This window comes from Talpa occidentalis, unplaced genomic scaffold (assembly GCF_014898055.3).
Source record: "Talpa occidentalis isolate TD23 unplaced genomic scaffold, MPIMG_talOcc4v2.1 talOcc4.7, whole genome shotgun sequence".
NCBI lineage: Eukaryota > Metazoa > Chordata > Mammalia > Eulipotyphla > Talpidae > Talpa > Talpa occidentalis.
Genome location: NW_023605083.1, coordinates 12,506,879 through 12,534,628, shown reverse-complemented (window position 1 = coordinate 12,534,628; position 27,750 = coordinate 12,506,879). Strand labels below are relative to the sequence as shown.

The 27,750-nt window shown below is 35.0% G+C and overlaps 1 protein-coding gene across 3 annotated transcripts in view; it reads left to right on the top strand.

Annotated features, from left to right (window-relative positions):
• ADAMTSL1 (ADAMTS like 1) overlaps window positions 1–27,750 on the top strand; it is an 861,052-nt gene that overhangs the window by 35,820 nt on the left and 797,482 nt on the right. The window contains exon 2 of one of the 3 annotated variants that reach the window (XM_054689147.1): window positions 23,936–23,987. The exons of the other annotated variants lie outside the window; for them this stretch is intronic. Within the exon in view, the coding sequence (XP_054545122.1) occupies window positions 23,955–23,987 (33 nt within the window). The 5' untranslated portion in view covers window positions 23,936–23,954. The remainder of the gene's footprint in view (window positions 1–23,935; window positions 23,988–27,750) is intronic. 3 annotated transcript variants of the gene reach the window in all.

The window sequence follows — 27,750 nt, the reverse complement described above, 5'->3', positions numbered from 1 at the left end:
CGCCGCTGGGGAGGCCCTATAATTTCAATTTCTAAGACCTTCAAAAGCTTAAATGTTTTGGCATTAATTGGAACTTTGATTATTTCATATTAAATATTTCAAGTGGATTTCTACAATAAAATTTAGAGAATGTTTACAATAATAGGTCAATATACTATTGTAGGACTTTAGGGTTGATTTATGAAATAGTGCTATGAATTTTCTAAAATCTGATTGACCCTTAAGAGCAGAGAGAAGACACATTGTGCCATGTAGAAGTTTGTTAATCAGTATCAACTCCGACAAAATGAAGCATATGTGTGTGTGAATGCAGATTTATAGTTACTTAGCTATATTGAATTGATATATTTATAGTTACTTAGTAAATATATATTACATGTAAGTTAACTGTAATATATAATTTCTTAACTATATAACACATATCATATAGTTACATATACAAAATAACCAAAATATTTGTAAAACTACCTATATTTGTAAAACTACCTATGTTATTTATTACATATAAAGTAGCTAAAAATTGTGGGACATTGACCTTATAAAGCACACACACACTTATGCATATACTTAAATTGGTAATTTTGTAAACTACAGCTATTTTGATTTTTGAGCATCACATCATAGTGTTCAAATATTTTTCTGCTCTATAGGTTTCCAATTTTTTTAAAACATTGTTTTTACCAGGATGCTATGTTCTACTAGATTTGTGACATTTGTACATTCTACTGAATTTGTAACAGCCATCACAATATTGTCAGCTGTTTCATTTAAGACACTGAATTTGTTTCTTTTCCAGGAAATATGTGAGGAATCAAACAATTTGTGCCCTTCAATTAACTGATTCTCTTGGAAGCATCTGATGAAATCTGAGTTAAGCATTCAGTTAATAGTATTGTTTTATTTTCCTTATGTTAACAAGAAAGACCAGAATTGAAATAAGTAAAATTAGTTTAGAAGAACCACTGTTTTACTTGAATGAAACCATACTTCACAAAGTAATCCATAAACATATCTTCTGCAGCTACACCATCAGCTTCAAGCACCATCTTCTGAAAATATCAATTGTTGAAACAGATTTTAATAGTTCAGGGGCAAATTGGTATCTTCTGGTATTCATGTGGTCAGTGACTCACTGTGTCTCTGTGGTGGGTGGTAAATGTTAACAAACATTCTGTTCAAATTACATGTTAATCGTCAATTTTCTTTTTTGAAATGGAAATCTGTACTTAGTTTTTCACTAAATATGCATTTTCATTTTTGAGCACTTTGCTGTCAAGGGTTCATTGCAATATTACAAAGCATTACCAAAAAAACAAAATAAATAAATACATGCAGCTTTCCACCACAATAAATTATGAAACCACTGTAACAAGAGTGTGGAGGGTGTAGTCTGTATGTCTTCCAACAGGGCTGCTCAGACTTTATTTCCTATACACATTTCAAAAATACCAAATTCATACTTCTCTCCATTTGCCATCTCTCCAGTTGACTGGTCATTTGGAGGGTCGTCACTTTTGCAGGCTAAGGTTCGGTCCACTGTCAGCTGGAGTGTGCAGCAAGAACAACAGAATAGAGTACTCCCACCATTTGAGACCAGTGTCTCACTCAAGCTATTGGGTCAGAGTACCCCTTATTTTACTAAGGCCATATATAATGTCCTTGTAAGTCAAGTATTAATTTGCGTATCTGGAGGGCTCTGACAAGTGGCATCAGTTAAACACCATCTGTTTCTCACTTTAACTCCATGTTACAGTGAGAACTCTTGGATGTACAGGTATCTGACATACTACCAGATAAGACCAGAGCAGAAACTCAAAAGTACAACATATGTGGCTCATTGCAATATTAGGAGAAACTATAAAATAGTGTCGAACCATCCTGGTTTAGTTTAATGAAGATGTTAATAAAAATATTTAAAAAATTAAAACAACAATAAGATAAATGCTAAACTGAACAAGAATCCAGGACAATAGATGGCTGGATTGCTTGAAGGACTCCTGTGTCTAGCTGTTGTGGGATTCCTTGGTTCATTTCCACATGATATCCTTATTTTACATGACTTCTTTATTCATAAATCAGGGGTCTGAACTAGGTTAGTTGGAGGATCTTTGCCTTGCCAGGAATATATCTCCCCTTTCTACGTAAGTGCCATCTTCATGTGGAAAACCTGGGCTTCCTTTCAGCAGAGTATTCTTAGGGTAGTGAAACTTCTAGGCCAGCTGGTTTCTCCAAGAATGAGCATTCCAAGAGGTCTGGGTAAAAGCTACGAAAAGTTTCTTATCATCTGGTCCTGGAGGCTCCAGAACATATTTCAGCTATATTCTATTTATTGTTCATGCAAGTCACTAAGCTGAGCCCAGATTCACAGAATAGATGCTACCTGTCAATGGTGGAAAAGCAAAGAATTTTTCAGCCATCTTTAATGTAACAGATATGTAAAGAGTTTGTTAATAGTAATTGCCTCTGGGGTAGGACTCAGAGAGTCCGTGAAATTAGGGAGACTAATATTTCATTGGGTATTTTTCAGAGTGGGTTAATGTATGTATGACATTTTCAGTAAGGCAAAACAGCTCCCAAATCCAGTAATTGATAAAAATTTAAGGGGCGTGACATGGAATGATTTGTGGAACATGGCAAGGGGCTATGCTCAGTTGTTTAGACAGTCCCTCAGTGTACCTACATGAAGCATCTTCTCTCTTAAGCAAAATAAGAGGGTTAGATGTTGAGAATAAGGGAAGAAGTGGCCAGGGTCTAGTCCAAGTTAACAGCCTTAAGCTCTAGGAAGGGAAAAAAAGATAAATGCAGGTCTGTTTAGGGTTTTCACCTAAAATGGAAATCACTCTGTACAGGAAAGTTTCAGGTTTCCCCTAAACTTCTTAAATTCCCACTCCTTCCACTGTAGCCTTTTGATGATGCTGAACCTGGAGTCTGTCAAGTCTTAGGTGAACAGGTATAAGCAGCTCTTAAACTCCTAAGGCTTCTTAGGAAGTATAACAGTAGCATCCAGCTCACAAGAGAGAGAGGCGTTTGAAGTATGAATGTAGCTCCAGTTAAAAATAGTAAAGAATGGCCTCCCTGGTGGTGCAAGGGGTTAAACACCACACTATGAAGCAATCCAGAGCCTCTGCAGCATGAGTTCAATGCCCGGCTGGCCAAGGAGAAACCCACCTGGCGCAGCAGACCTCTCCTGTCTCACCCGCTGCTCCCCTCAGCAGTGTATTTCGTCATTCTGCCTGTTCTTTTCCCCACTCTGTCTCTGGTGGGTCCTCTCACCACCACCCCCCCGCCACATCTCTGTCCTGTACCCCAGCTCTTATATGCATAAAAAATAAATCTTTTAAAAAATAATGAAGAATAAGGTACATATACATGGGCACATTAGATGTGTATGTATTATATCCCACAAATGTATGTTGGATCATTTGTGCATCAAGTCATAGAAATAGTTAATCTGCCATCTCGTATCTATGTGTCATGACTTTCTCTTGATCCAGATGGGCCTGCCTCTCATGTGACTGGACTGCAATGCTTATTCCCTGTAGTTCCCAGATTCTTGACCGTCTTTCTGGCTTTGCATCACCAAGGGGTCTTTTCTTCCTGGGACCCAGCATAGGAGAATCTTTTGCCTCTACTGTCAACAAAGGAAAGGAGGGCTTTTCTTTTCTTAATTTGCTTGGTTTGCTGAGGCATGAGTCTTGAAAAATTCCACATTTTAGGATTGTGGTTCTGATGTGCTTTGGACTTCTAATTTTACGTTCCTTTATTCAATTTTTATTTTAGGAAAAAAATTTTTTTTAAGTCTGAAAGCTTTCAAAGAAGGAAAGAATTTACAAAGTATTTGCTGAAATTCTTATAAATGACAACCAAATACCATGGAAAAATCTGAATATTTCATTAAAAAATTCTTAATATGCACAGTTAACCATGAGACTAATATTATGTAAATCACATATATTTTACATAACAGAATTTTTCATGAATACATTTTACCTTGTAATACTTCTTGAAGAGGCATAAGACATTCTTTAGAGATACATGCCACTGATGTTTTGTGGAAAGAGGATCTAAGCTTCATAATTAATTATCTTACATATAAAAGTTGTTTGATCACTGATTTTTTTTTTAGTTTTTTAATTTTATATATTTTTTACATCATTTTTCATTTTTGCACAATGTATACATTTTTGTCATGGTTGTAGTCCCCATACAATTTCCACATGCCCTTTGTTTTCATCCTACTCCCTCTTCTCCCCCCACCCATTATTGTGTCTCTGGTTTATAGTTGCTTGTTGATTATGGTTTTTACTTTATTATAATTAGGCTTTTTTCTTTTTTAGGTTTTCTAAATTCCTGCTATGAATGAGACCATACGGTATTTTTCTTTTTTCTGGCTTATTTCACTGAGCATAATCCCTTCCAGTTCTATCCATGTTGCTGCAAATTGCATGAGTTTATCTTTTATGATTGCTGAGTAATATTCCATGGTGTATATGTACCACATCTTCTTGATCCAGTCATCTATTTTTGAGCATTTGGCTTGTTTCCATAGCTTGGCTATTGTAAATAGTGCTGCTATAAACATAGGGGTATAAGTGCCCATTTGAATTAATGTTTCTGTGAACACTGAATTTTCATTGTCTTTGGTTTGTTTGGCTATATGTCTTTGAAGACATTTTACTGATAGCAACTTTGATAGATTATTGATAGTCATTTTGATCCTTGATAACATTGATAGAGTTGACAGTGTTGTTGGGTATGAAATTTTCTTTTGACATAAAACAATTAGAAACTCTGAGATTTTATTTGGTTTTACATAAGACTTGGGGAAAGCAAACAAAGTTTCAGAGCAAACCACATTATGTCTGGGACACCTGGGTAATGTACCTCTTTTAGCAGGTTTAGGTGCTGGCAGGCCTGTGCATTTCTAGGATGACTATGTCCCTGGTCCCTCTCTGTTTTTCTTTTTTCTTTTTGATACAATTTTGACTTTTTCCCTTCTCTATTTGGACTACTGGAAACTTCTTTGTTGCCACAGTGGAACTCTTCCCCTTCCTCAATTTGAACATGGAAGTTAAATACTGAGTTCATGGCTGTTCTTTTTCTCATTCACTTACAACAATTAAAATCATCCTACTTTAATTCCTCTTAAGGTTACCCCTAATGAGCAAGCTAAACTTGTTTAGCTGTCAGATGATCCAGATGTGTATTTTATTTTCCTAGGTTTTCAGGAAAATGAAAATAAAGAATTAAAAAATGCTCCAGTGTTCTTAAGAAGAGTCATGTAAAAAAGATTGGTTGGAAGTTAAAGATGGATCATATAAAAACATGAAAATAAATGAAATATTCCAGAGGAACTCACAGAGCTATATACCCTCAGTCCGAGAAACCGTGCTAGACAATCAAAGTGTAGTTGATTCCCCTGTAAGCTCCTTAGAATTTTTGTCCTCTGTTCCCTTTCTGCCTTTCAGATACCATTGTTTCTTCCCTTCAAGCCCACACTTCTAAGGCAGGCTAATCAGCATGCCTTAGATATAATGGACTCTCACAGATACTGCCAGTAGGGTAAGCTGCCATCACTGGTTGTATAGCTTTGCGGTCTTCTGACTCTATTCTCAAGCTGTCTCATCATCTCTACTACTGGCACCAATTAAGTGCCAGTCTAATTGTTGCCTCTCTATGTCAATCTTCAATGATAAGGAGAGTGATAATTCAGTTACACCTTTTTTTCCCTTCTCTGTAATGGATTGAATGGTGTTCCCTTAAATTCATGTCCACCAAGAACCTCATAATGTGTCTTTATTTGGAAAAGGGGTCTTTCCAAATGTAAATTAAAGAAGAGATGACATTGACCTAGGCGATTCCTTAATCCAGAGAAGAGGAGAGGAGAAGAGGACTCAGAGAGACAGAGAAGATGGCCATTTGAAGAAGCTGCATATCTTGGAACACCAGGGATTGTCAGGATCCATCAGAAAAGAGGGAGCAGTAAGGATGGGTCCTCTTCAAATCCTTAAAAGGGAACATTGTCTTATCAACATCTTGACTTCACATTCTTGCCTCCAAGATTGTGAGAGGATAAATTTTTAAAAGTCACTCAGTTTGTGGAATTTGGATAGTCTGAGGAAACTCGCTCACCCACCTACCTTTGCCTTTTCTTCAGCTGCTTCCTTTTCTAGCCCTCCTTCAATAGTTCCTTCTATTGTGCCTCAGGTCAATTCACCTTTGTCTATTCAAATGCCACTATTCAATGAAGGGCTGTTTAAGTTTTAGCTATAGAATGTAAGCTATGCTCAAAACCTCCTTCCTATTAACAACCATGTAGATGAAAGAACCACAAGAAAAGGTGTTATGATAGTTTTTCCACCAGACGCTCAGATGAGATAATGGCAAAAAGAAGTAACTTGTAGAAACAATCCCCCCATCTCCCACCCCCATCTTGGGAAATACTTAGCAGTCTTGCTTGTTAAAGGCTCAACTTTTGTGAACAAGTTTATCACATTAATTTTTGTTAGGGACCTCCCTGGTGGTGCAAGGGTTTAACCACCGTACTGTGAAGCAATCTGCAGCCTCTGCAGCACAAGTTCAATCTCTGGCTAACCAGGGAGCAACCCACATGGCGCAGCAGACCTCTCCTGAACTGTCCCTTGCTCCACTCAGCAGTGTACTTTGGTCATTCTGCCTGTTCTGTTCCCCACTCTGTCTTTGGTGAATCCTCTCACGCCCCGCATCTCTGGCCTGTGCCCCAGCTCTTGTATGCATAAATAAATAAATCTTAAATAAAAAAAGTTTTTGTTTAGTGGACATTTTTCTCCCAAGTAAAATTCATGGATTGCTAACAATGTCTCAGGCTGAATCCTGAGCCAAAATTATTTGCTTATTACTGGATGAAGAATAGTTCATTAATTGGGACTTGTTCTTTTTCTCTGTTTGCCCTTCATTATATTAATTAGTTGCAATTTCTGTGACTTTGTATGCTTTGTTCATAACACATTCCAGGGCAGTTCAAGTAAGGTGATTTGAAAATTGGATTTGTATATCAAAACCAAAAACCAGACCAAAACTCACATTTCTTGCATGCCAATGAAAAGGAAAGCAAAGCTTAAAAAATTACATTTATGAACATGTGAGATCTTGCCTGATATAAACAGTATGTACTATTTAGAAAGATAACCCTATTAAATTGTGTGAGAAATTTGGGCTTGTCATAATTCCAAGCAGTAGTTAAGAAGAGAAAACCCTTATCAGTTTGTATTAACACTTAAATCCTATATATATATATATATATATATATATATATATATATATATATAAAATACTTTAAAATCAGGGCTAAACCAAAGTCTGACAGGACAGACGTTTAAATATTTTATTTTCTCAAGATCCTAAAAATATTGAGTTGGTTGCCTCACAAATATTTACAGATTTTAGAAGACTTTCTGAATCAGTGTTCTTTCTTATATTATTCTAAAATTATCTGCCTATGGGAATATTAACTTAAAGTAATAGCTATCATAATGCACTATCATATTTTCAAGTGCCAACAAAAATTTTGTACATAGTTTAAAATCTGAAAAGGAAACTTGAAAGGCTTTCTAAATATCTTGATTAGGTTACACTTAAATTCTCAAAGAAGATAAAGGGACATTTAAATTTATGGCCATGATTTTGCTGAATAGCATTTAGACATTTAGCTCTATAATTAACATCATTTTTCACTTGGTATATGACTTAATGCTATACTTGTTTCTTCTATAGTCTTCAAGTCTACAACTTTTGACTTTTCTGTAGGGTTAAGTATTTAATTGATGTTATAGAAATAAAGGATAATGATAATCCCTCTTTTACCACCCATAACTTGCTGAGTTTTTGAAATGCATTACAGTTATGGTTAATTTTTTTTACCTGACCTGTTTGTCTTTTCTGTCTTTTCTTCTTTCTTCTCCCCTAACCCCTCCAACCCATTCTTGATCATGACTTTCTCAGTTTGACTTTACAAGTGTGATTGGACAAATCTGAAATTGGGTCTTTGTGACTCTCTGCTAACAGTGGCTTGGGCACTGCTTACCTTTCAGGTCAATCATAGGACTTGCTGAGAGAGTAGCATATTAGGATTAATTTCAGCTGTGACAGAGAACCCAAAATTATAGTGCCTTAAACAAGATGTAAAAAAGAAAAGCTGTTCTTTCTCATCAAAAACTAGTGATCTAGGCTTTATGTCTGACCTATGACCCCTGACTTTCTCTTTTTGGGATACCTTTGAATTCTCTTCAACACTGAGTTTTCAGGTGTGATCCAAGATGGCTGTTCTAGCTCCACTCTCGTGACTATATTCCATCTAGCAGAATGGGACAAAGGGGTAAGGAGGGCATCGTCCTCCCATAGGACATTAGCTAGAAGCGGTGTATATCATAGCTGCTTGATCATATTGGTTGCTTCTGGTTCACTAGTAGAAGTCATTGTTAAATTAATGTCATTCTGGAAATTAACAGTTCAGCCAGGCTAGATCATGGGTTTAAAGTATACCTCACATGGTTTACTTTCCATGTATGCATTTTAGGTACTTTTGAAATTTAGAATTTACAGACAAATTAGCATTATGTAATAAAAGGGTCTTTTAGAATCTTTAGGTCCTAGATAAATACTTGGGGTCTGTCAATTTCTCACTCTGTGGACTTGGACATGTTTTCTGTTTCTGTGAGCCTCTGTTTCTCCATCTTTCAAGTGGGTATAGTAATTTCCTATATGTTGTCACTACTTATAGGAGTATAATGAAAGATGATAGTGAGCCACATTTGCAGTTTTGTTGCTGCTACTTTTTGTTCCAACAGGTTTTTATGGATAACATTGTCTTATTTGATTCCAGCTTCAAATGTATTTTATGCTAGTGCAGTACCGTTCGTAGTGGTAGGAGGCACCGAGGGTGGGAAGGAGCATGCTGTGGGAACTCTAAGTCCCTTTGTCAGTGACCCTTTAATCTAGATGCCATTCAGTTTCTGCCCAGTCTCAGGGAGATCTAGAGTGAAGCAGCATAGCTTAAGGTGTGGTTACAGACCTTGAGGCCATCCTAAGAACTATAGGAATCTGGGTTCATTTGCAGGGTTCCTTGGGAATAGAAAATTAGTCTCAGGTAGATTCCCATGCTTATTCTAGACACATGGTAACTTATTTTTATACAGAGCCCTACATATAAGCGCATGTATTCTCTTATAACAGGGAGAATGGTTACCTTCACGATATGGATAGCAAAATTGAGTTTTGTAGAAATTTAATGAGCTAGCCAAGGTCACAAAACAACTAGAGGCAGACCTGGCACTCAGGTGTCCTAATGCCACTCCTATTTTATTAGGCTTTGTCTTCATCTCCCCAAGACCAGGGTGGAAGTCAGAGCAAGGCAAGGTTTTGACCAGCCTTAGCTGCTACCTAAAAGGCTATGGTAAAACTATACTGTAGGGCAGGGAGGGCAAGGTAAGTTTTCTTTATGAATTTATGTCACGGTGCATTTCACAAGAAAATCTTCTGACACTTTGTCAATATTTTTACATTTTTTATCTTCTTGTTTTTTTTTAATAGACCTTGTTTTTTTTTCAATAGAAATAAGCCCTGGGCCTCCCCTGGTGGTGCAGCAGCTGAGCGCTGGGTTGCGAAGCTGCCCGCAGCCTCTGCAGCACCGGTTCGATCCCCAGCCACCAGGAGAGGGTCCCACATGGCGCGACAGACCTCTCCTGCCATGCCCGCTGCTCCCCTCAGCAGTGTATTTCATCAGTCTGCCTGCTCTGTACCCCGCTTTGGCTCTGGTGAATTCTCTCACCCTCCCACACTTCTGACTGTACCCAGTGCTTGTATAAATAAATAAATAAATAAATCTTAAAAAAAAAAAAAAAAAGAAATAAGCCCTGGCTAGGGTGGATTTCAGTATTATGCTTTTCCTTATATATCTAATCTTAGAGTAAAATACTAGCATCACTTTATATTTGTGAAGAAAACCTCTTATGGAGTATATTTTCTAATCAATTGATAGCTATAATTCTGTCATAGCAGAAAGAGATCTTAGTATAAGCAATGCCTTAATTTCAGAAATTCTGAATTCTGAATCTGCTTATGAACTGCTGTGTGGAGGTTCCTGGGACCAATTCTGCAATTTCCCCCTTACGATATTTTTAAAAATTATGATTCCTGATACAGTAGTATTTTTAATATATCAAGTGTGTTTTTTATCTATTTTTCTTAAGAAGTAGGTTCATTTGTTTTCTTTGAAGACAACCTTGCATAACGTAGTTATTTCGTGGGCTTAGCAGTGACGTCATACTCAAAGTATACAGCCTTGTTGCCAAGTTTCCTGGTGAAGTAATTGTGGGTTGGTATTTAAGAACCCACATCATCTGGAACTATTTCTCATGATGTCACCCTGTGTCAGGGCAGGGATCCAGAAGATAGGATTCCCTCTTGACCTTGAGGGCACAGAAACATTCAATTAGCTACCTTTTGGCAAAATGCCTTTGAGATAAATAAATGCAATTAAGTAACCCATTTGAATATTTCCATTCAAGTACTTTTTTATTTTTAATTTAGGGTAAATCTCTTATTTCTATTCAGCTCCTTTTCTGACAGTGAAGAGTTTTTTTCCCTTTTACTATGAAAAATGGCATAGAAAAGAGTTAAACATGGTAGATTGTTGTGAAAACCCATATCCCCCTGCCTAGATTCTATAAATGTTATATATTTATTTTTCTGTCCTTCTATGGATAAAAACTTTAAGCACCATTAGCTACTAAAGAAAGCTCCTATTAGTCTGTAAACTTGGGAATTTTATGGGAAAAATGAGAGCATGGCTACTATTTCTTTAGGAAGATACTTGTTAGATAAAGAATAATTGTACAAGTAATGTGAATTGGTAGTTTTGTTGAAACTAAGATTCAGGTGAAAAAAATCCATGTGAAAAATCGTAAAGAATCAGAAGTGAATTCATTTTTTAGAAAAGTCCTTATACTCTGCTGTATACATGTTGATTATAAAAAGATAGACATTCAGTGAAGGAAGTATCAGTTCTAGTGGCTTCCTATTTTTTAATATGAGTTACTTCATAGTAGGTAGCCCATTTGAGATATTAATTGAAGGACATTGAACTGTTTACCATCCTTGGTCCTTTACCCCTCTGGTCTAAGAGAATCTGTTAGTCAGTCCCTTCAATTTTATTGTTGAAAGATCCCCAGGAATAATAGAATTCTATACTCACTCTCCTCATTTTCCTATTTAAGAGCCAATTTTTTATGAAAGGAATCTACAATGATAGCCGAAATAGCCATGCTGACTCTAACTTTTTAATTCCCTTTAGTGATATTTAGTTCTGCCTTTGACATGCTAATAGATTTATGTACCACAAATTATTATTTTTTCAGTTTAGTGAGACATACAGCTTAAAAATTAGACAAAGTTTTACAAAGCACAGTAAAAAAGATTACAAAGAAAAATATGTTCCCTGGACCACTCTGATTCTTAGAGAATTAATCAAAAAGGTTTACAGGTATAATTATTAGTGATAATTTATGCATAGGAAAATAGTTCTTTCTGGGTAGTGAAAATATTTTGTTGATTGCTTATGTAACACCATGTGGACTTAGTTAAAAATGGCTGCTGTTTGGTTCATAAAATATATCATCCTTGTGTTGTCTTCCTTAGATTTTTGCCTGTGATTTTAGAACTTTTCTTAACTGAGACTACATATTCTCCCAACTCTAAAAGCAATATTCTCTAGTGTATGGCTCCATTTATACAATATACAAAGATATATATTTACATAATTTATATGATTGCAAATGGCAAATTTATATCGAGGGAGAATAGATTAGGTCATTGCTAGAGGTTAGGAAGAAGGGTAGGGTAACAGTGATGGAAGTACAACACAAATGATGCTTGGGTGGTGATGGACTCTTTTGTCCTGACTGATATGCTAGCTATGTGAACATACACACATGACAAAATCTTATACAATTAATATCTATGTATACATACATTCAAGGAGTGTAGGTAAAACTAGATGTCTGAATATGGTAGGTGGATTGTGTCAAAGTCAACATCCTGGCTAGAATATTGTCCTGTTGTTGTGTTAGATGTTACCTTAAGGTGAATTGAGTGAAGGTATATGAGTTATCTCTGTGTTTTTCATAAGATGGCTTATGAATCTACAATGATTTAAAAATAAATGCTAAAATTTTTTATTTGGTAATTTTCTTTTGGGGAAACAGTTCTCTTGGCTTAAAGTGGAATTTAGGCATTCAGTTCATCTATTTTATTTCATATAGCATTTTTTACCATATTGACATGCTGGACAATATTGAAATGATTTGGAATCAAGAGTAAAACTTAAAATTTTAAACCTCATGGTCATTTTTATTTCTTTTCTGCTATTTTCTGTAGGACAGTATGACAGTCCCAAATTTCCCCCTATAAACTTTTCAGGGGAGAAAATAAACTTTATACCAGAATAAAAGTGAACAATTAAATTTTTTTTTTTTTAAATGTTTTGACTTTTTTTTTTTTTTTTTTAAGATTTATTTATTTATTCATACAAGCATTGGGTACAGTCAGAAGCGCGGGAGGGTGAGAGAATTCACCAGAGCCAGAGCAGGGAGCAGAACAGGCAGAATGGCTGAAGTACACTGCTGAGGGGAGCAGCGGGCAGCAGAAGAGGTCTGCGCGCCATGGGGGACCCTCGCTGGCATGCAGGGATCGAACCCGCGCTGCAGAGGCTGTGGGCAGCTTCGCAGCCCAGCGCTCAACCACTGCGCCACCTGGGAGGCCCAACAATTAAATTTTTAAAAAATGAAGAAACATGATACAACTAAAATTTAGCATACTTTCTATTCCATGTCTTTAGAGAATATACTTACATTAAACAGCAATGAATTACTATAGTCCATGGATGCATGCAAATTAATTTCTCATTGATTAAATGCTGAACTGCTGGTATAGTGGATTAAAAAATATTCCATCAATGTTAATTACTAACTGATGTGTTCTATATTAACTGTTGTGTCTGTAGGGCCTAATTTTTTTTAAATAAAGCAATCATACAACATACTATTTTAAGTTTGTCTTTAGAGACAAACCAAATCAACTGAGTATTGGTAAAGATCGCCATAGTATCCTTAAAGAAAATTCCATTATAAAAAAAAAAAAAAATTCAAAGAACAAAAAAAAAAAAAGAAAATTCCATTATACATGAAAATAGGGGTCTTGGGATTATAACAGTTTGTACTACTAAAAGAAAATTATTTTAAGAATTTCAATCAATGGGACTTGGATAATTGATTGGGTAAGAATTGGAAGTCCCAAGGGCATGTGAATATCCATCCAAGTACATGTGGTTGACTGCATTTCCAGGCCCTGGGAATGCTAGATAGCTTGGGTCTGTTCAGAACTCTCTGATATCCCAGTCTTCTGGGTCAGCCCACCCTACATCCCAGAAGGAAAGCCAAGCAGTAAAGCTTTTTGCTGATGACTGCAAATCTACTAGCCAGGGACTGCTGCCTCTCCAACCATTGTGTTTCTGCTTTGTTCTTCTCCTGCCAAGTTTTGAACTAGTGAAAAGCAAATTAATCTCTTATTTGTAAGCACTATTGCAGTGGAATAAAAGCTGTTTTTATATTTATTGTAAATCTAGTTTAAAGTATACAAATGTTAGGAATGTAAAGACCCACCAAAAACCTGTAGGATAGAATGAGATTAAGAGGGGTTCAGGAGCACTGGCTACATGAAATAAACACCTTAAGGGACTTTTCTTGCTTTAAGGAAATAAGTCTATAGGAAAGATAGGAATAAATAATGATTATCAGTGCTATGTCAGAGTGTATGATGAAAAGAATTATGTTTATTATTTATTTTATGTTTTTATTATAAGGTGAAACACACATACAGAAAACCAAAGAAATCAAGTAAAGGTCTTAATGAAATGTAAGGTGGGCAGCACCCAAGTCAACAAGTAGAAATTTGCCATCTACTCAGTAGCTACTTTCATGTGGCACATTCTCATCGCAAAACCTTCCTTTCTTTAATGAGTAAACATTATTTTGCCTTTTAGAGTATGTTTTTCACTTACTTTTTTCCATTTTATAGTTTTGTGGTCGAAGTGTGATTGTGTAAAATGTGCATCCATAAATAATGTAATTTAGCCTTGTCCTTTAAAAAATAATGTCTTTTAATTATTATTTGTAAATTCTTCCATTTCTCTCTATCCCTTTCTTTTTCTTACAGTTTTCCATGATTACAAGGGTCATTTGACGGAAACTTTCCCACATCTGGCAATAATTGTCCATTGTTCACTCATGGTATAGTTCAACATGTACTGACATCTGTCCTTGGTATTTTCTACAAATTGGCCTCTGGACTCAGAGATTGGGTCTGATTCTGTCCACCTTTTTGGCAAGACTTTACCAATTGTAGCTTACAATCTCTTCTCTTTTTTTTTTGTTGCAATTTTGGCAAATACTGATACTTTTTTGCTTGTATCTTCATTTATTGAAAGTTGCATGTGGCACAACTTTCTAAATTCTAAATTTAGCATTTCTTTTATAGTGATTCGATTACATTTTAAAGAGAGTTTCCTTCCTCCTATTGTTTGATTACCTAGTGGTACAGTTCCTATAAGAAAAAAGAGTAAGTGCTTAATATTTACTTTTCATTTAGTATTTACCAAGTTAATGATAGTTTTCTGCCATTTTTTGAAAGTGACAATATATTTTATTATTATGAATTCATAGATTTAAAGTATTTGGGTTTCAATCCATTGAAATAATTTTTGAAAATTCAGCTATTCTCAAAAATCTGTGATTTTTAATTTTATTTTAACATTTATCTTTTTTTTTTTTTACATTTTTTAGACAATATTTGCTTCCCCCCTCTCAGATTAAGTCCCCACCGAATTTCCTTCCTCAAGGCACCCATGCACCATCACCACGGTCCCCTGTGCTCCTCCCTCCCTCCCTCTCATCCCTCTCCCTCCTCCTCCCCTGCAGGATGTCTCTGGTTTACAATTGTCCATTTTTGCTTTGTTGTGTTTTGTACTGTTGTTATTTTTTACACTGATGTCTTATTTGATTCCCCTATATTCCTGTTATAAGTGAAACCATCTGATAGTTTTCTTTTTCCTTCTGGCTTATTTCACTGAGCATAATTCCTTCTAGCTCCATCCATGTTGCTGCAAATGGCATGAGTTTATCTTTTTTGATTGTTGAATAATATTCCATTGTGTATATATAACACATCTTCTTGATGCAGTCATCTATTTTTGGGCATTTGGGTTGTTTCCAGGTTTTACCTATTGTAAATAGTGCTGCAATAAATATAAGTGTACAGGTGCTCTTTTGAATCACTGTTTTTGTGTCCTTTGGGTAGATCCCTAAGAGTGGAATTGCCAGGTCATTTGCTAGCTCCATTTTTAGTAGACTGAGGAACCTCCCGACAGCTTTCCACAGTGGTTGGCCCAGTTTGCACTCCCACCAGCAATGTAGGAGAGTTTCTTTTTCACTGCATCCTCGCCAACATTTGCTGTTGCTTGTTTTTTTGATATGTGCTATTCTTACTGGTGTAAGGTGAAAAGTCTGTGATTATTTTTAGTTAGAATATTTCAGGACCATAATATGGGTACTGAGGGAAGTTTATTGCTACTGGCTTAACTGTTGTCTTTAGAGATTTCAGTAGACTTACTCAAGTCAATAACAAAAGCACATGCTCATACTCATCTCTAGAACTGAAGTTTTGGGGAATTCCTGGTATATTCCATTTCAAGGATCCATATATTTTTGCCAAATTTCTTTCCAGACAGTTTATAGCAATTGGTATTCCTACTGCCATATTATATATAATTTTGTGGTTGACTAATTTAAATCTTTTGGCCAATCCAATTTGCCATGATTTGCTATTCTTATGTTCATAATTTAGATTTAACTCTAAGTTGCATAATATATATGTGATAGTTTAAAGATGAATAATAATGATAATAGCAACTAACATTATTAAGCAACTAATGTGAGTCAGGTACTCTACGTAGCATTTTGCACAAAGTCCTTGAAATCACCCAATTATTTAAACATATCATGTTGACTTCCTTTTCTTAATTAGAAAATTGACTATTTAGAAATTAATTTAAAACAAAAACAAAATAGAATAGCTATATAAGTTTATTACTTGATTATAGTTTGTAAGTATATGACAATGCATGCAATATAAAAACTATGCTATATAAAAGCATTTAAGAAGACCAAAACACATAGATATTTCATCAAAGTATATTTAGCAGTGGGATTACAACAGTCAAACTGATGATGTAAATAATGGTCTGATTATGTTTCCAATTTTTTTATGATATTAGCCAATTTTAACCTTCAATCACCTAGTATTTAAACAAACCCTTAAGAAACTATAAATAATAAAATATGGTGTCTACTACATGAAAAATCCAAAATTAATACCAAGTGATTGAGATTTAAAGCCACTGCAGTGCTGATTATACATCCCTAACATCTCTTTCTGGCTCATAGTTTCTCTTTTCCTTCATGTAACATTTTTTTTTTTAAATTGAGGTAACATTGGTGAACAATACTGTATATAATATAGGTTTATAGATTCATATCTCTTTGAATGTATGTTACCACACCATGTTCACAAACACAGCTCTCATAATTCTCCACCATAGACTATTGCAACCCCCCCAATTTATTTCTCACCACTTCCCCTCTAATAGCCTTAATTCTGCACTCATATTTCAAGGGTTTGTCTGTATGCTTTCTTTATAGTCTACATGAGTGAAATTACCCGGTATTTTACTTTCTCCCTCAGACTTATGTCATTTAGCATAAAACCCCCCAGTTCCATCTCTGTGGATGCAATTGACAAGATTTCATTATTTTTTTTAATGGTTGAGTAGTTTTCCATTATCTACATATACTATGATGTCTTTTTCTACATATCTAGCATTGGGCAGTTGTGTTATTTTCTTAACTTTTCTATTACAAATAGTGGCTGCAATATATAAAGAGTGCATATATTCCTTTGAATTAGTTTTTTTTTTTAGTTATTCAGACAGATACCAAGGAGTGGGACCTCATATCATCTGACAGATTATTCTTAATATATTGAGGAACCTCATACTGTTTTCCATAGACAGTAGAACAGTTTACATGCCTACCAGCAGTGTTTGAGGGCTCATTTTTCTCCATATCCTTACCAATACTTGTTTCTGGACATTTTGATATGGGTCATTCTCATTGGTATGAAGTGGTATCTCATCCTGGTTTTTATTTATATTTTATAAGTGATGATGAGCATTGTTACACATGCCTGTTAGTTGTTTTTATGGAGAAGTGTCTTATAGCTGTTTGCCCACTTTTTGATTGAGTTGCTTGTTTCTTTTCATTGAGTTGTACGAGTGCTTAACATTTTTTGGACATTAATCCCTTGTCAGATATATGATGTGCAAATATTTTCTCCTACTTAGTAAGGAATCTTTTTGATTTAATGATAATTTCTTTCACTATGTGGAAGTTTTTCAGTTTGCTCTATTTCCATTTGCTTATTTTTGCTTTTGTTACCCTTGCTGTTGGAGTTGAGTCCCCAAGGACATCCTTAGACTCAATGTTTTAGAGTTTTTTTCTTTTGTGTTCTTTTTTATATTTTACATCCAAGTCTTCAATCATATTGAATTATGTTTGTGTCTGATGTGATTAGTGATCCAGTTTCACTTTTATGCTGGTGACTTTTCCAGTTTCCCCAACACAATTCTTCAACAATTTGTTGATGAGACTTTCCTTTCTCCATTATATACTTCTTGTACTTTTGTTATAAATTAACTGTGTAAATAAGAGTGGGTATATTTCAAGGCCCTTAACTCTATTCTATTAGTCTATGTGTCTTTTTTTTTTTCCCCTAATTTCATAATGTTTTGATTGCTGTAGCTTTGTAGTACACTTTGAAGTCTGGGACTGTGAGCCCACCATTTTTGTGGTCAAAATTGCTTTGACTATTTGGGATCTTCTGTGGTTCCATGTAAATTTCAATAATATTTGGATAGAATTGGTATTGTTTCTGATCCAGGCTGTCGTCTTTTGCCTTTTGATTGGTGAGTTTTGTCCATTTACATTTAGAGTTTTTGTTGGTATGTGAGGAATTACTGCTGCCATTTTGTCTTTAGTGTTCTGGTTTTATCTATTTCTTGTTCACTTTTCACTGATTTTCTATTTTTTTTAAATAATAATTTATTCTTTTACATATGGTAACATTAGGGTTCTTCCCATCAGGTATTGCCACAATTTTCTTCTCTTTCATTTACACAGAAGAGCTTCAGTGTTTCTTGTAGGGGAGGTCTAGTGTTATCAAACTCCTTCAGCTCACTTTTGTTTGTCTAGGAAGATCTTTGTCCCTCATAATATCAAAGAGAGTCTTGTAGGATATATTCTTGGCTGGCAGTTTTCATTTTTTTGTATTTTGAATATATCATTCATTCTTCCCTTGACAGTAGAGTTTACTTTTAGAAGTCTAGTGAAAGCCTGATGGGAGTACCTGTATAAGTTACCTGCTCTTCCATCCACTCCTCAGTACCTCTAATTTTCTTACTTTGTTTTAAGAGCTTGATAGTTTCACTACTATGTATCTTGGTGTCAGGTCTCTTTGCATTTAGGTAATCAGGTGTGCATTTAGCTTCACTGAGTTGTATATTTAATTCCTTTCCCAGGTGTGGGAAGTTTTCCTTTATTCTTTGAATGAGCTCTTTATTCCCCTTTTTCTTTCTTCCCCTTCTGGGATACACATTATTGTTATGTTGCATTTCCTGGTGGAGTTGAAAAGTTCTCAAAGAGCTTCATCATTTCACATCAACTTTCTTGATGAAAATGAGGTTTAGGGGGTTTACGTACTTCCACTGTAGATTATAAATCCCTAAGTGGTTCTTTAGTTTACTTGTCATCCTTTTGTATTTGGTTTAGCTTACTTTTAAAAAATTCCTGCTTTGTATTTCTTGATAGATTTCTTTTCCTTACCCTTAGAGGTATTTTTGTGTCCTATAGACATTATCCAGTTTACTTAAATACTCTTTTGGCTCCTGTAGGAAATAATTTTTAAAAGTACACACATTCTACATCTTCTCCAAATGTTGTCTAATTTTTCTTGTTTTTCCCAAGAATTTTTTCTGTTTATTCACTCTGGGACAATGAAAAGTCTATCCAGACTTGGTATTTGCCAACAGACTGGGTGTGTTGCTTATGTTTGGCCTCACTCACTGACCACTTATGAACTGTCAGATCTCATTCTCTGTTACACAACTGGAGGGCAAGTTACACTTACTTCAATATTTGTTGATCAGACATTTATCTCATGTGGCTTTATTTGTTTGAGGAGGAATCTTCTCTTAGTCTCTTCCTGGTTCTTTGAAACTGAATTGATAGGTTGTGTTAAATACAACAAATCTTAGTATGTACTTCTATCAAGATTTTCAGATTTCACTATATCTTTGCCCTCTACCATCTCATAGTACTCTACATGTTGATTCTATTCTTCCCAGAATGCATATGGCACTAGCAGTCCCCACCCATTTCAAGGAGAACTGAAAATAGGGTATGAGAACAGAATGCTGGATACTTCACTTTTCTGGTTAGTCAAATGCTGTGTCTCCCAATGATAGGCAAAGTGGAGCACTTATGTATTACTAAGGGTGCTTTGTTTCAGCTGGAAAAGCAGACATTGGCTACTGATATTTAATTCTTAGTGGACCTCCATTAGTATTGTAGTGAATTTAATTATTTAATTCACTGCCTAGAATATTTTTCTTTACATGTATATTTTAAACCTGATTTTGATAATTGGCATTGATATCACTTCTCCATTAATATCAAAGAACACAAATAACAGAAACTGAGTTTTTACTACATCACCAGTTAAAATATAATTTCTTCTATTGGGGGGTAAGCTTTTGCAGGAAATATGAAGGAGAATACTAGAGAATGATATTTTTGGGAAATTTTTATCCTTCCTCAGCAGGGAGTATAACATGAAAATACTTCTTGGAATAGTAAAGGAGACTGAATTATGAGGAAGGAAGTTCTGAGAAAGAAGAGGCTGACTTCTGCTTTTATGAAATATCTAGTTTCAGACACATCATTCAGTCATACTCTAATAAACAAAAAGGAATTATAGTCAGTAAGTCTACATCCTTTGGAAGGATTTAAGGTCTTATGCAGTAATGCTCTTTCCTTTACACATATTATCTCTGCCAAACCTAAAGAAATGTACATGAAATTCTGTCAAGTACTAAATGCTGTTTATTGACTGTATAACGATATTGGAAGAAATATTTGAGTGGCTTTCTACCTTGGGTACACCTAGTTATGGATTAAAACCATACTTCTTATCTGCACATCATTAAGTTATTCTTAGAGAGTGTTTTTAATAAACTGAGTAAAGATAAGTTTTGAAGTCTAACATTGTTATTAATAGTAGCAAAGTGAAAAATAATTTTCTAAAGAAACTGTAAGTTTTGTTGGTGTTAAGAAACTTTATTACATGCTCTATTACAATTTTATAATGACATTCTTTACAAAATGGAAATGACACAAAGTATTGTGACTTTTCATTTTAGTGCTGTGCTGTATGTGTTATTTTCACTTTATAAAGAATTTCACTATAACATTTACATTACTTCATCTCTAAATTCAGATAATTTCAGATAAAACCCAAGCAGGGTCCTAATTTTGTTTATTGAATTAAAGGTACAATAACTTAAACTCTGTATGTGCACATTGGAAATGTAAAACAATATAACAGAATATTTTGTTATATTACACTATTATACATATTATATTTTCACTACTGCACTATAGTGCGCTATTATAAAGAACACATATTTATTTAAAATAGAAAATTGTTAGGTTTATTTTCATTAAATGCTCTTTCTAATGTTTTCTGATTATAATATTATATTAAAGACCTCCTTAGGGTATACATAGAATAAGTGTACACAATAAAAGAATATATACCTCTCTTACATAATTAAATAGAGGTTCAGGGGAACATGTGAAAGCAAAAAACATATAACTTGGATTTCATGTGGGCAGTGTGTGTCTAAGAATGTGTGTCTATACATAAATGACAACTGAGTAATTTGGGGTTGTCCTGTATATATGATACTGTACAAATACAATAAATGTTAGATCCTTTGTTTTCTTGGACAAAAGGAGGGATGTGTTAAAGAAAGACTTTTTTTTTTTTTTATCAGACTTCACCCGTATGTTCTAGAAATCATTTACATGCAGTGTCAGGGCCATGGCAAAATGTTTCTCAAGTAATCCAACCAGGATGTGTTTTTAGTTACTGACTGATGTCATTAGGTTTTAAGGCCCATTGGAATTTAACTTGATTTTGTTGTTAAATGTCCATGCATCTGCTGTTAGTACTCCTTTCTTTAAAAGTTTAAGTCCTTGCTTACTTTTACCTATGTACCTGCCTAGATTTAAAAAAAAAAAATGGGACAATCAGATCCCTGTAGTGACCTTACCAAATACGTTTGGACTGAAATCTTTCATCAGTCTTTAACTCTTCGAGTGATATTTTTAGATGCCTGTACTACATTTCCACTTGGGTTTTAAGGTTGTTTTTTCTTACTTGATGTGACCTCATTATCTTTCCCAAGCTCCCACTTTAGACCATCTGTGGATGTTACCTCAGTTCATAGTCTACCATGTGTCCAATTACTTTAACAAATATCATGAAAATCATCTTAATCCCTTCCTATATGGACACATTATATCTTGTCGAAAAGTCCTCCAAGCCTTTCCCTCCACTGTACCCTGACTGCCTTTTAGCTATTGATCACATGACAGTGTCTCCTTGGACAAATTATTCACCCATGCCATTTTCCTCTTTAAAACCCTTCAATGACTCACTGCCACCTTCAGGGTGAAATGAAAGTACTTGGATATGAAATATAAACCTCATGGTGACCTGAGCCTTCTGGACAGCCCGTTACCTTTCCATTATCACATTTACACTTCAGTGATTTGGAGCCCTGTAAAAGTTCGGGTTTGCTTGCTGACCTCTCTTTGGGCTGTTCTGTTCTGTTTCCTATGTACAGGATGACTCCCTGTTCTTTACCTAACTTACCCTTCTCTCCATTCTCCAGAATATTTTTCCCATTTCTATTCCCCTATGCCCCTTATATTGGAGTAGATGCTTATGTGCTGCACTGACATCCTTCGGATGCTTACTCCTCCTGTCTTTGCAATTTTCTAGGTGTAGCTGTGTAATCATATTGCAATACCTAAAATTATCTCCTTATGTGTCTCCCCCATGAATCTCCATTTTTTAAGGGATTGAAATCAAGTCCACTGTGTTTATTATAGTTCCTGGGGCATAGAAAATTATTAGCTGATTGAATTATATGTAAAAATTATAAAATGCAGCTTTAATTAGTAAATACTTCCCTAAATATTTTCATATATATTTGCTGTTTAATAAATTTGGTTATTGGCATGTGCATATTTGTTTGCACACATATATACATAAATAATTTGTTCATGTGTAAGGGCTTTGATTTTGAAATATGACCTTACCATTGTTTGTTTTGTGAAGGGCAGTGAGGTGTGCGAAAATGAAGTGTACCATCAAAACACTATTTTCTTTTTTTTTTTTTTTTTTAATAAATTAATTTTTTTTTTAATTTTTTATAGAGGCATGTTTTATTTATTTATTTGTTTGTTTGTTTTTTTGTTCATACATGCACTGGGTACAGTCAGAAGCGCGGGAGGGTGAGAGAATTCACCAGAGCCAGAGCGGGGAGCAGAGCAGGCAGAAGGACCGAAGTACACTGCTGAGGGGAGCAGCGGGCGGCAGGAGAGGTCTGCGCGCCATGTGGGACCCTCCTCTGGTGGCCGGGGAGCAGCCGGGGATCGAACCGGCGCCGCTGAGGCCGCAGGCTGCTTCGCAACCCAGCACTCAACCGCTGCGCCACCGGGGAGGCCCAAAACACTATTTTCTTCAGTTGATTTTTTGAAGAATGGGGTGAAAGTATAAAAAAATGTAGTCAAATAAACTGCCAAGTATTGTTTGAATATTAACACAATCTTCTGGAGTCAGCTATTGACTTTGAATAATAGTTCTCATCGTAGGATCTCCAAAGTAGTGAATAGTATTGTGACTTCAATCTGTTTTGGCTTTTTAACCTCCAAATGCCTGATAACTGTCAGTGCTTGTTTAACTCTGATTTTAAAGGGTTTTTAAATATAACGTCCACACAGTCACAACTAATGTGAAGTCTTAGGCATCTTAGAATTGGTCCATAATTAAACTGTGAAATTAAAAAAAGAAAAATCCTTAATCTATAGCATACATAATAATCCACTAGGTACATTTGTGCTGTTACTGGAAAGAAACATTTATATGACTTTATTAAAGTAACTTTTTTCCATGTCAACAGCTGTTTTTAAAAAAGTGTGGCCAAATTTAGTGGGCTCTACAAATTCAATGAAATGGGACTTTCATTCCATTTTATTTTATAAAATTTACTTATGTGAGGGGCCTCCCTGGTGGCGAAAGGGGTTGAGACTCGCTCTTAATGGCAGACTCGGTTAACATGTAACCCCCCTACATGACCACTCCATTGTAGAGAATAAAATATTTAAAGGGACTCGCTCACCTTTTGCATGTTTCATGAAGGACATTCAAATTCATGGTCAGCCCCAAAACACCATCAAAATTAAGATTGTCAGGTTATTACCACTTTCACTGAGATGGTTATGATGGTAGAATTATTTCTTTAAGGCAGAGATTCTCAGTCCTGGCTGTGAATTACCATTATTTGCATAGCTTTGGGGAAAAAAATCATCTTCAGAGATTCTGAGTTCTGGGTTGAATCGGGGTTAAGCCTTTTTCTTTCTTTTATTTCCCCTTTTCTTTAAAGAATCCTTGGTGATTTTAATATGCAGGCAGGACTGGAAACCTCTTCTTATTGGGTAAGTGTGTCTCTTAACCCTTAACAGTTTAGTGTTAGTATAAATATATGTTGTATCAAAATTTACATTGCATTTGAGAATAGTCTCTAGTATTAGGTTAGTATGTAAAGTTTCTGTTAATGTTGGAGAGATTTGATTTTGTTAATTCAGTTGACTAGCCTTGTGATTCCAATTTAAATTGTGTAATGAGTTTTAGAAATTGGTATTTTTTTAATTGAAATGTAATAAGGTAATTTTGCTAAATTTATACACAGAATTGTACTGTTAACAGAACTTGAGAGAGTGTATTTACATCTAATTGATTAGGTTTATTAGGAATAATAATCAAGGAATTTTTTTTGTTAGACATTTGAAGTTTTTAGAAAGAAAATCCCACATATTAAAATTTAAAATACTATTTGAAATATTTAGGGGGTTTATTGTCTAACAGTGAAGCTGAGATCCAAAGTTAATCAAATTCTCCCTTGAAGATTATTTAAAAATTGTATTACTCTGTTTATAATTATATAATAAGATTTAAAAGTTTAAGGGCTCAAGGAATACCAAAATTTTTTATTTTTAATTTTATTTAATTGAGTATTATTTTCAAAGTGGTCCTATGTGGTCTTTTGTGTTTATGAACCATTCTCTAGGATTTGTGTTTATGAACACAAATATTCTTTTATGTGATATTTTCCTTTCAGTTTGTAGATATAACACATAACTCAGAGTCCACAAAGATATAAGGAATGAAAAGAAACCCATAATCATAGTATGCTTATTGCAGTTGTCAGCAATTTTATATATCTCTAGAATGATTGGATGGCTGGCTAATGGATTTAAATGTTCTATGTATGTATCTTTATCTCTCTGTTAACATAATATTTGATTAACTAATGGGATGACATTACATTTGCCATTTTATAATCTATTCCTTTGATAGTCTCTATTGGACAATTGTTCTTACAAATTTTAACTACAAGTGTTGCATTGGATTACATTACAGGGTCTTGTAATTTATTTGTGCAGCATACCAGCTTATAAGCTATTTTCAGACTTTCTATTATGAACATAAATATGTGGAACATACTTGATTTTTTTCCTGACATTTTGGTACTTATGCCAGAGGATTCATTTCTAGAGGTGGGAGCTGCTCTATGAGTTCTGAATTTGGGGACCTTTTATCAAATTTTACTCCTGATGATCCCTAGGCTGAGAGATTCAGAGAAATACTTTTCTTTTGATGGCAGTTAGACATTTTCAGGTAATTTAAACCTTTACCTCCTTTGGAAATGAGAGGTGATTGTACTCTAGTTCTGATATTGGCTATGCTTAGTGGCAAGAGTTTGGAGGTCTGGATTCAAATTTTAGCTCTACCCCATCTACCTTTGTCACTTATGTTCTCAATTTTCTCATTTTTATAAAGTATAGATAATAGGTAATGATACTTAACATAAACCATTTTTTGTAAGAGGATAATTTTGTAAAAGTAGCTAGAATGGAAACAAACTCACAGGAAAAGTTCAGTGGGGAGATTATATATATATATATATATATGTAATTTTTTTTCCCCTACTTGAGATAGTGGAATTTAGGTCTTCCTGTTTCCTTTATACTCTTTTAGTTGTGTAAGCCTTTTAATTTAACTTAATTTTCCAGTTCTTGATTGAGACTTAACTCTGACGTCTTTTTTTTTTTTTTCTGAGTAGCTGATATTTAATATACGTTGGCTAAATGAAGTAATAACACTGTTTACTACAAAAACTTCTTGCATGTTTTTAATGACTGTGATATATTTTCCTAACATTAAAACTTCCTTTGAAAAGATAACCAGCAAGAACATTTAAAATAGTTTCAACAGTTTCTCTTCCAGCATATATTATAAAGTTTAAGTGGGAGGATTTAATCACAGGGAAAATAAAATCTTGGAAAACACTTTATAGTTGTGAGTATTGGGGTATTTGGGCTAAGATATAAAGAAAGAATTAGTTTGAAGTATATAAGGAGGAAATGGATTGATTGAATGCAGAAACATTTTACCTTATTGAATTTGAGTGGATGTAATTTAGTGGATACAATTTTTCCTCTGAGTGAGTAGCTTTGCATAATTTGCTTACTTGTACACAGAATCCTACAATCCCTAAATAGCAGGATAGAGATCATATAATTCAGTGTTTTCATTTTATAAGTGAGCAAAATGAGTCTTAGGGAGATTCTGAGATATGTCTGATGATTTCTTTAATAAGAAGCTCCTGGAGTTTTTGTTAGAATAAAGTGCAAAGAACCTCTTCATTTTATGCAAGAAGAAGCATACCTGAGAGTCTGAAGTGCTTTGGTAGTGATATACCTGACTCCAGTCATAGGACTCTTGTTCTAATAGTCCTCTGACACTGGTCTACATAACAGTGAATGGGCAAGATAATACATGTTTTTACTCATCAGCCTGATATTCTTCTACAGATGAGGGAATATTCAAAGTGTATAGGAAAGCACTGAGTCAGCAAAAAAGTTATTTTCACGTACTTTTATTTGATCTTTGGGTGTTTCGAGAAGGCTTTGAGTTCAGGAGTGAAAAGATTTCAGTGCCATAGTTTAAGTAATATTAAAATGCTAGTCCCATATTCTCTTATGACTCCTAACTGAAGTAAATTGGTTGTTAGAGGGCCTGCATTTCTGTAACTGTCAAACTGCAGTGACTCTAGACTATAGGGACTGCATCCTGCTCATTTCATTGTCCATGGAAAGGCTAACCCATCCATGCTGTCCAGTTGTCCCTGTGATGAAGTCCAGGCATTTTGGGGGAGATACCCTAAAGAGAGAGTTCTGATTAGGTACCCTGATAAAAAAGGTAGAAGTGGGAAACTCAATGTGAATAAACACAAAACCCAAGAATGACTGAGGGTTTTTTTGTTGTTTTGTTTACTCAATTGCCTTTTTTATATTCCACATGAGCGAAATCATCTCGTATTTATTTTTCTCTATATGATTATTTCACTTAGCATAATCTCCTTAATTTCCATCCATGTTGCACAAATGGGACCATTTCTTCTTTATTTTTATAGCTGAATAGTATTCCATTGAGTTTATATATCATATTATCTTCACCCAGGTATTTGCCAGTGGCATTTAGGTTGTTTTCATGTCTTGGCTATTGTGAACAGTGCTACAATGATGGTAGAGGTGCATATATCTTTTCAAATTAATGTTTTCATATTCTTCAGAAACATGAAAATAGAACTTGACAAGAAAAATGCTTAGACTCTAACAACAAAATGATGGTTACTAGAGGGGAAGAGGATGGAGGGGTAGGAAGGATGGATGGAGGGGCTCAATTTGATTGTGGTGAATGCTACTAGAACTTTGATGGTGGGTTCAGTGTGGTATATACATTTATAGTGTTGTGAACCAAGAGTATCTCCATTTTTTAAATATCTCAATTTTTTTTTAAATTTTTTTTAAAGATTTATTTTTTTATTTATACAAGCAGTGGGTACAGTCAGAAGCACAGGATGGTGAGAGAATTCACCAGAACCAGAGCGGGGAGCAGAGCAAGCAGAAGGACCAAAGTACACTGCTGAGGGGAGCAGCGGGTGCGGCAGGAGAGGTCTGCGCGCCATGTGGGATCCTCGCCCGGTGGCCGGGGATCGAACCGGCACTGCAGAGGCTGCGGACAGCTTCGCAGCCCAGCGCTCAACCACTGCGCCACTGGGGAGGCCCAAGTATCTTAATTTTTAAGAAAAGCAATGTGATCTTGCATTCATTATCATTGTACAAATATGTTTCT